The sequence below is a fragment of the Sabethes cyaneus genome, chromosome 3, assembly GCF_943734655.1.
Source record: "Sabethes cyaneus chromosome 3, idSabCyanKW18_F2, whole genome shotgun sequence".
Lineage (NCBI taxonomy): Eukaryota > Metazoa > Arthropoda > Insecta > Diptera > Culicidae > Sabethes > Sabethes cyaneus.
The window spans coordinates 236,274,684-236,284,679 of record NC_071355.1 but is presented as its reverse complement, the minus strand read 5'-3'; the positions used below and the strand labels follow the sequence as shown (position 1 = coordinate 236,284,679).

At 36.1% G+C, this 9,996-nt stretch overlaps 2 protein-coding genes across 2 annotated transcripts; one reads left to right on the top strand and one right to left on the bottom strand.

Moving 5' to 3' along the window:
- Positions 1 to 2,920: 2,920 nt before the first annotated feature.
- LOC128740909 (uncharacterized) lies at positions 2,921 to 3,397 on the bottom strand. Its single transcript, XM_053836486.1, has 2 exons — positions 3,392 to 3,397; positions 2,921 to 3,334 (listed from the first exon to the last, which is right to left on the bottom strand). The coding sequence occupies exons 1-2, from the start codon at positions 3,395 to 3,397 to the stop codon at positions 2,921 to 2,923; spliced, it is 420 nt and encodes a 139-aa protein (XP_053692461.1).
- A 384-nt stretch (positions 3,398 to 3,781) lies between these two features.
- Positions 3,782 to 4,246, top strand: LOC128740908 (bifunctional endo-1,4-beta-xylanase XylA-like). Its single transcript, XM_053836485.1, has 2 exons — positions 3,782 to 3,787; positions 3,851 to 4,246. Exons 1-2 carry the CDS (start codon positions 3,782 to 3,784, stop codon positions 4,244 to 4,246), a joined length of 402 nt encoding a protein of 133 aa, XP_053692460.1.
- The last annotated feature ends 5,750 nt before the right edge of the window (positions 4,247 to 9,996 follow it).

The following is a 9,996-nucleotide window of genomic DNA, read 5'->3' as shown; positions in this document are numbered from 1 at the left end:
AAAAAGAGGACGTTAATTCAAGTTTTGGACGTAAAACGACAGGACGTTAATTCAAATTTCGGAGGTAAAAAAGTGGACGTAAAACGAAATTACGTAAAATAAATGGACGTAAAATGAGATTCTAGTTTACAAGTGAATTTAAAAACTCAAATTAATCCACCTAGCGGTGTGACCCTTTTTCTTGCAACAATAATTATTATTTATTTCTCAAAATCATCTATAATTAAGTTGACTATATTTTCAATTATCAGTTCCTTATTCCTTAAAATCCTTATTCAACAGTCAAATTCATGAAAACCTACTGCGTGCAATATTTTCTTTTCTAGCGTGCGTAAATATTTGTAAGTATCATTTAATTTACATTATCAACGCCTTATTTAGTTTTATCTTAGTTAAGTGATTTCTAGAAATATATGTAAAGACAAAGGATAAATATTGCAGACTTGAATGAATATATGTAGAAAATTATAAATTAACCGTTCAATGGGTAAGACTTGAAAGCCGCATGCGAATTTCATTTTGAATTGACGATATGAAAAATGTGTTCAGAACCGATTTCTTATTTTATTTATTTTGATATTAATGTCACAACACTATGACTTTGCGTTGGAGTTCTCATCTTTTAAAAAGTTCTCAGGAAAATTTCGGAAAAAAATTTTGCGTGAATATTTCCTTTTTTTACTTTCGATGAAAATGGACATCTAGCACAAAATGATAGATCTCAAAATTTATCTATAAGTAATTTACATGCTTCATTTCAATTTTGTAATATATCTGAATTGCCAAAATAACTGGGTACCCGAGCAAGATTTGACAACAAAATTGTATCAAAGTTATTACATATTCTGCTGTTGATATCAACTAGAAATCATGTTTTGTTACCGAAACCAAATGGTTTCGGTATGATGTATGATATATCAGTCTTTGCTTTCATTTTGTTGTCATTTTTATAGAAAGAAATTGTGATGCTACTTTCTATTTATGATCTAAACAAACCTACAATATTTGAATTAATCTATTTTCACATAATTTTTTTTTTCTAGTAAAATGATCAATTCAAATTGTATGATGATAGCGTTATGATGAGGATATGATAGCAAAATGACAACTAATTCTGCTTTCCCATTACTATTATGTAACAGCAAGATTAGTATTCCGCTTGATATTTTCGATAGCAAAAGTAATATTCAATTTAATCAGTAGTAATCAAAATCCGTCATATCAAAGTATCAAATTTTGTTTTCAATTTGCTCTAAAACTTTGCTCGGGTAGAGCATTAGATATGAAATGATGAATATGAAATATGAAAGATATGAAATTAGAAAGAGAAACTGGACTTTTTCTTAGTTGGCGCTCCTTTTGATAATTGTTTTTGCACGAAAATCAAAACTGGAGCTTCTTATGAATACTTTAATGAGAAAATAGTAATTGGCTTGATCGCATCGTTTTTACGATGCGTTGATATTGGAGTTTATAGTTTTTCAAAGGTCTCCTTTCATTTGCAATCAATTTTGTTGAAATCGGTAGAGGGACCGATTGCGATCTATGAGGCAACTAGACCTTTCATTTGATACTAAGATCATCAATATCGGTTCTGGCATCTCCGAGAAAAGTGAATGAGATTGAAAAGCGTGACACACACACACACACCTAACGGGGGGCAACTAAAATTCTGGAATTTTTTCGCTCAACAACAAACGAGCCCAGAGAGAAATGAGAGTATGTATGTGTTAGCTCTCTCCTCTTTTTGTTAATATTTTTTTGTTTTGTTTATGCTTGCCCAGTTTTGCTAAAAATGGCGTCGAAACAAGAAGCATTTCTGGAGCGCGTTGTACACTTCTACGAACTGCACCAGAAATCTTGGCAAATAATATACGGTACAACATTTAAAAAGCAAATATGTTGCGGCTTCGACTGTTTACCATATCCTAAGATGCCCAACAACTATTCGCAAGCCAGATAGTGGAAATCCAGTCAAAATTATGGACGCAGAAGGACATCGTTCTCTTTCTGGTTTCTTCAACAACAAGCCCTCTGGTTTGGCTATCAATTAAGATGCACCAGACGAATGTTTGAAGAAAATTTTGATCCCGTTTCTACAAAAACATTATGCAGATGGACAATACGTGTTTTGACCGAATAGAGTATCATCGCATTACGCCAAAAAAACACCATCGTTCCTGAATACCCATTCGATCCAATTTTTACCCAAAAATCACGATCCGAAAAATCTGTCTCAATGCGCCCAATCGAAAATTTCTTCGGGATTTTGAGTTCCTTGGTGTACAAAAATAACTGGAGAACCATGACTTGCAAATAGTTGATTGGTAGAATTAAGAGATGCATTCGCAAAGTTGACATGACGGCCGTACAACGCTCCTGTTTCGATGTCAAACGAAAGCTTCGCTGAACAGCCGATTACGGACCGTTTTCAAATGTACACTAATTTTTTTTCCACAATGGATAATGTATCTTTAATTTAGGTAAATCAGATCTTCTTCATGTATCTTTGTCTTTTTTTGACAGCTTGAGAAAAAAATTCCAAAATTTTAGTTGCCACCCGTTAACAATCGGCCCTTCTTTCCATTTCCGCTTTTTCGGGTGATTCCTACACCTTTATACTATATTTTTATATAGTAGAAAGGCAAAAATGTTGAGAAATTATTAAGAAAATAAGCACAAGATCGGATATTCAGCTAGTTGGACATATTGACAATAAAACAAGTTTGATTAAATTTAATCACAGTTGATTTATTTTTCAGAATGTTATGGCCATATGAGTTCGCACAAAATGTTTCATTTCCCTACAGATTTTACTTATTTTGAATGCTGATTGTTGATAACATGATTGTTGCCAAATATTTTAGTACAATTCAAGCAATTTTCGGTTGCTAATTGTCTTTGACATCGACTCTCTTCTCTAGTGAGCAACAACCTTCTCCGGACCAAGCGGCACCGGCGCTATGTGCAACGATCCTGGTGTGGCAGCAATCTGCTTCGCTACTGGAACAACGGTTTTCACCAGTCCGGGGTGTCCCCAACCGTACGCTCCATGATCCGCTCCATAGGTTCCCCACGGAAGTCCCCACGAGTTGACTTTGTTCAAACCGAGTCCATACTGACCGTCCCAGCCGTTGTACAAGGATGCTGCTGGCCATGCCGAAGACCATGATTTAGCGTACGGGTAGGCAGCGATATGGTTGCCATTCCAGTCGTCCCAATCGTTCCAGGAGTTCCATCCCAGCCCGGAATGGGACCAGGCGCTATCGACGGCCGGCAGGTAGGATGCTTGGGCCGCTGACGCCATAGCGACGGCAAATAGGGCGATGAAGACCTAAATAAGTTTATCTGTTTAGGTTATTATTTTTTAAGCAAAATTCTTTAGTGTTACCTTCATTGCTGATGAGCGACTGATTGGTTTGATACTTTGTTGGAAGAGCTCGATGTAAACTGTACGATTAGTCGAGGAAACCAACGTATTTTATTTGGTTTCCTTTCAACTGGACAAACTAGCTTTTAGTTTATTTCACGGTCAGCAAACGTTCTTTCCGGTGAAATAGCGCGTAGAGCACAGACCGAGAAGAGAAAGGATGAAAAAATGTGTACATCGTATTGTTTGGAATGGATCGCGCTTGGAATGTAGCATCCGTTTCAGTACCATTACAATTCACAAATCATCGAAGTGGAAAATAGGACGACTATATAAAATTCGACGGATTGAGCAGAACTTATCACAGTTTAATTTTGTGTGTCAGCAGAATCACAAACTAACTAACAAACAATGAAGGTAAGAATTGGTCTTAGACTGTTCTGTGAATTATAAAAACTAATTTGATTATAATTCAAATAGATGTTTATCGCCCTCCTGGTAGCCACGGTGGCGCTAGCCGCCGAAGGATCTTACGTGTCCACAGCGTGGCCAGCACACTCCGTAGGATGGAACAACTGGAACGGTTGGAATGGATGGAATAATGGATGGAACAATGGCTGGAACGGATGGAATGATGCCGGTGTGTTGAGCTACCCGTACGCCAAATCGTGGTCATCTTCTTGGAAGGCAGCTCCGCTGTACAAGGGCTGGAACGGATATTACGGTGGTGCCGATTCCTGGGGCCTCCCCTGGGGATCCTATGCAAATGACTGGGGACATCACGGAGTCGTAAAGACTGTTGTGCCTGCCAAGGTTAACTCGTGGGGACTGCCATGGGCATCGTACGGCGCTGGAGCTTACGGATGGGGACACTAGTGATAACGAATTGGCATTTGGTCGGTCGATTGTGGAAAAGCTTTTGTATATTGAAAAGGATTGTGAGAAGAAATCGGTGTAAATAAATGTTTTATGTGCAATTACAATAATACTAGCTCTTTGATGTTAAAAAACTTCGTATGTAACTGACCTAATAATTTATGATTTCGTTGATTGGAAGTAGAGTGGTATTTCACTAGTAAACTATCATTGTCGCCGAATGATCATTAATCCGTTGTTTGGTTGGTTTTCGTACGCATACTTTTCACTTTGCAATTATTGTTTAATTCTTTTGGAATGACGCCCACAAACTAGAGCGTATAGATTTAAAATACTATTTCAATAACGCAATGGATTAACGCTAATTAACTGGTTTTCGTATTTTAAAGTTTGCAACTTAGCAGTATATCAGTTATCTTATAACTTAGCGCAAACGTGACTAAAAGTAGCAAAAAGTTATCATTCGTTGGTTTTAATCCTCAAGGAATTTATTAACTAGATTATCTCACGCTCATTACAGTTGAACAACTTTATCGCAGGGGCGGAAAACCAAACGATAATGTCCCTGAAAGAGTTTCCAGCCACTGCACCGCACCGCGGCGTGGCGTGACGTACGTGCGGTGTTTAATTAAATGATAACGGGCGTGTGATGTTGGCAGATTGTTGACGTAGTGACGATGTTTGCTTGAAATCTGGTGTAATTCGCGAAAAAAACATTCACTAAAACCAAACACGTTGGTCGTAACCTTTAATGTATCTAAATTAAGACTGATCGGGAGATTACCATTCTCGAAATCGTTTCAAAATAAATCAATAAGTAATTGAAAAAGTTTCTCTCTCATAGAGAATCTTTTACCGTTCAAGTCGGTTAATTCAGCTATACCTGAAAGGGCCGCATATCACGTATCGATTAACTCAATCTGGTGAATCTGTTATTTCTCGGTTATTTTTCGGTTTCACTTAGAAAATTAAAAATAAATCATAAAACTGAATATTACATTTTAATCCAACAGGACATATATTTTCTTCAACCAACATACGATTTACAGAATAGAAGTCTTTTTATCAGACGCTGGTACTACAAAACCAGGTCCTGCTGCTAGTACGAACGGTTCCGTTACGGGAACTAGCGTCTTAGCGATACTTGGATGACCCCAGCCATACTGACCAGCACCATAGGTTCCCCACGGTAGTCCCCACGAGTTACCATTGACTGGCGGAATTGTCTTCACCAGTTGCTGTTGTCCCCATGCGGTCGCTTCCTGTCCATGGTATGCCAACGGAAGAACCCACGGGTTGACATTATTGTACAAACCATTCCATCCTAGTACTGAGCCTGCTTGCCAAGAAGGAGCAGTTTCATAACCAGTCCAGCCATTCCAGGAGTTCAATCCTGCGGAATGTGTCGGCCAACTAGAAGAAACATATGATCCCTGAGTAGTCACTGTTAAGGCGGCAATCAGCAGCGTAATGAACTGTCGAATGGAATTTAAATGAGTATATTTTCGTTCTTAGTTGAACTAAAACTAGTGGAGCTTACCATCATGATTACTTTTGAGCGGTTGGTTGATTCTATACGCGAAAATGCACTATGACGATAGGTGCTGGAGTCTACTGGTTTTATACTCATTAGGATTTCCTGTTTGTCAGGCATGCAACTAATTATTCAGTGTGTTGTTGAAATTAAATAATCGGCTAGCATTGGAATTTAAACTAAAAACTTCGACCTTGGAATTAGCAATGAAGGACGTCCAAGCATTTTATGAGTTCGATGTTAAATAGAACAATATTGGTCACAGTAGTGCTTGGACAGCCGAACTTTACTAGTTTGTATTAGGCATTACGATGCAAGAGGTTTTTAGACTATATACCTAAAAGCAATGCAAAATCTAGGTGCTATGTGGGGAAGTCATCTACGGCCGGAAACTAGGATTTCTCAAAAACAAAGCTTTATAAAAATATTCGGGAGGCATGTAACAATAGTAAATTGCAAGATTTCATGGTGAGCTAATTATTACATATTTGTTTCAAAAGGTAAACAAATGAGACCTGTCGAACGGTTCATCCAATAAAACAAAGAGTATTGAGTAAATTTCATAAAAGAGTAGTTGCAAATATTTTTAATAAATAAAAGATGCAATATTTCGGAACGTTGGCTTGATAAACTTGTTTTCCGAAACAGTTTAAATTTGACATAATAATACAAAATTTTGATGAAAACACTTAATTTTTTTGAGCTGTGTCGGATCCTCTATCGCCGGACACCAATTTGTCCACTATGACCGGACACTAAAGTATAGTTAGCGAAATTTGCTTACTTCGTCTAGAATTACTATATCCTTGATTCCTACATGAAATAAAATTAGTCAAGCAATGCAAAAGGTAGATAAAATCAGAAATAAATTGCAGCAAAATATCAATTTGATGTCAACCTATCAACGTGCCTTGTAAATGGAGTTGCCGCGAACATTTTCACGCACACTCCATTACCAGCACACTCAACAAAAAATTTATGTGAATAGAACATTATTCAACTTTTATCCAGTAAACCTGCAAGAACTGGAGATTTGTGCTGGAGTTTTGAATTGTTCTAGGATCTTTTTCTTCTATTGATGCAGGTTTTAATTGATCAGTTTATCGCGTCCGAGCATGGAGGACAGCTTTCGATTTGGGCTAATTTGTACACAAAATACTATCTACTTTCAAAATTAACCCTGCATCGCAAATTTTGTTACTTTGTATTTTTTTGCTTATAATATTGTTTTTCTCCACTTTAAAGTAAAAATAGCTGTAATAAACCCGGTATTTTTGGAGTTTTATCTTATATCCTAAAGTGTCCGAGCATAGAGAACTTCCCCCTAATCCGTTTTAGAAACTTAACCTTCTTCGACCGACTTAATAAATTATATACTTATAAACATTAACTACATGTTTCCCAAGCAGCACACTTTGCGCACTTCTGGTTGCAGCAACTTATTTACGACTGAAATTAGTCAAATATCGTTTGGAGCAACTGGTTTGTGACAATTGTGTTAGTAGGGTTCTAAGTCATTTCATTCTCCGCTTGTTATTGTAATAGCAGGTTAGAGAGTTATTCCTCGTCAACTAAAGTAGGTTTAATGATAGGTTCAACTTCATTTGGTTTAGAAAACATTTCTTTGGTATTTATCGCACGAGAGCACATTCTTTATTTTTATTTTATAGCATGAATCATCTTATGTGAATACCGAATGTTTTAATGTTTTAAGCCGGTCTGTCGGCTTTCAAATAATTATTTCATAAAAAAATATTCCAAGTACTTCAAGTTACCAGAACTTCCTCATTCAACGAACCCTGTCATTTGCAAATTTAGCAATTCCATGAAAAAAAACACATCAAAATTTACAAGCGCTCCGGTACTTTTAAAATTTTGTGAAGGGTATGTTGCTGCTTCATCGTAATTGCCTATTCCCGTCCTATCCAACACAAATTATTAAAAATATCAGCGATTTTTATGACACACAATGCAAACTTAATTATTTCCTAATATTTTAGTTTGTTGTCTATGATACGCAGAGGTGGGCACAATTCCGCTAATCCGCTAACAGCTAATTAGCTCAGCTAACATTTTGGTTAGCGGTTAGCGTTTTCGCTAATTTTTAAAACCGTTAGCGTTTTTGTTAGCTTCCGCTAAATTTATGTGCCGCTAAATAAACCGCTAACTTTTTTTTAGCAAGAGGAAAATTGTTATGAAATATGAAATTTTTCTTTTAATTTAACTGTTTAGCTCTTATCTATCAATATTATCGCATAGATCTGGATCGAAAGACCCCAAAACTTAATAATCTTTTGTATGAGAGCACGGTTGATGGACTCATGAAATAAATTAATAATTAAAAAAGATATATTCTTAGAAAACCTCAAGAGAAGCTTTCCGATTTATTGACTTCATTTACATCGCATAAATAATGTATGTAAAAATTCATAAGTATTGAAGCATCATTTCAAAAATATTACGAAAATGAAACCATTTGATTTTAACCAGTGTGTCATTCAACACGAAAGAAAATGTAACCAAGTTTACACAACAATCCAGCAAAATTATAATCTAGAAAACAGTTTTTCACAAAATTTTCCGTGGAAGCGAAAAACTCCATAGAAAACTTAAATTTCCAACATATTTTTTTGTTTCTTATTCTTGTTTTACAAACTGACCAATATGTGCTTGTAAGGGATTAAAATTTCACGATAGTGTTATTTTTAATTTCTGAGTGATGACCAAAAAGGTCGAATTCCTAAGATATTCATAGACAGCAGTCCTCTAAATTAGGCGGTGAGTGGTGCTACATGCCCACTGTATTTTCTTAGTTTGCTGTTAGTCAATTTATTTGGTTTTTGGTAGTTAACAAGCTCATAACGGGCTCTAATAATATACCCAGAATCAGTTTTGTTGATCGATAGATAGCTGATGGACGAACAGCATCACGCATCGCCTAATTCGGAAAATTCCTGTACCACTGACAACTCATATCTCAGGAACCAAATGTGTGGTAGAGCAAACATTTTTAAATGAAAATGTAAGTAAATTTTTTTGGCAATCCAGAAAAAATATTGTTTGGAAAAATCTTTAAAAAAAAATCCACAGAAAAAGCTATGTCCTGCCTCATAGAGATTGCCCTCATAATTTCATTTCATCCATTTTAAATGTGGTAATGTTCTTCAAAACATTTTTTTGTGAATGCCTGCAATTTTTTCACAAAATTATTTCATGTTTTTCCAGTATATATTTTTTCTTATACCTTTGCAACGAAGATTTTCTTTTTTTCAAAATTGGTTTTTTAAAAAGCATTGCTAAATTTGTGCTGCTAACAAATTTAACGGTTAGCGATTAGCGTTAGCTTCCGCTAAATTTTTGGTTCATTTAGCGGTTAGCGGTTATCGAAGCTAACGTTTTGGATTAGCGGTTTAGCTGTTAGCGAAGCTAAAATTTCGGTTAGCGGTGCCCACCTCTGATCATACGCGATCAATCAAAGTGAGCTGAGGTCTATTTAAATGCTTTTTTTTCATTGAAGAATTCCTAGCAGCCAAATTTTATACGTTTTTTCGTGCGACGAAGAAGAAAACGTCGACTAATCGTTTCAATTTCCGTCATTCATAAATGAAAACAACTTACGCAACGCATTGTCGTTATTCTCCTGCCGGGAAAACTTGCCTGACCAGTAGAAATCTTGCAGAATGACATTTGTCATGCCGTCCTACACAAATACATGCGCGCTAGCTTCGTAAGCATTATTGTGATTTTTAGCTCGGACGATGAAAAATTTTGATGGACGGATTTTAAAACGGTACGACGAATTTAAGTACTGAAGTCAGTTGCGTAATTTTAATAAGGCCATTACAAATAGTTTATAAAGTTTTTATCCTTCCGGTGTTCGGCCACTGAAGGGGGGGGGGGGGGCGAAAAAAAAACAAAGTGAATTTTTTAATCGAGCAAAAAAAACATGGATTTTAAGAATTTTTATTTAAGGTTTAAACGTGAAAACCGAATCTATTCTTGCTTATAATATATGCGTTATTATTTTCTATGCAAAAATATACGAAAAAAGACAAAAACGAAGCAAAATTTTTGTGAACGATTTTCGGAAATTCCATTGTTCGAATTTCCATTTCTGTTTCGCGCTAGAAGCGTTAATTCAACTCGGAGACTCATTTTTCGAGTTTTTCAGACTGTAGAGCCCACAGATAATTGATTTTATAAAAAGAAATTTGAC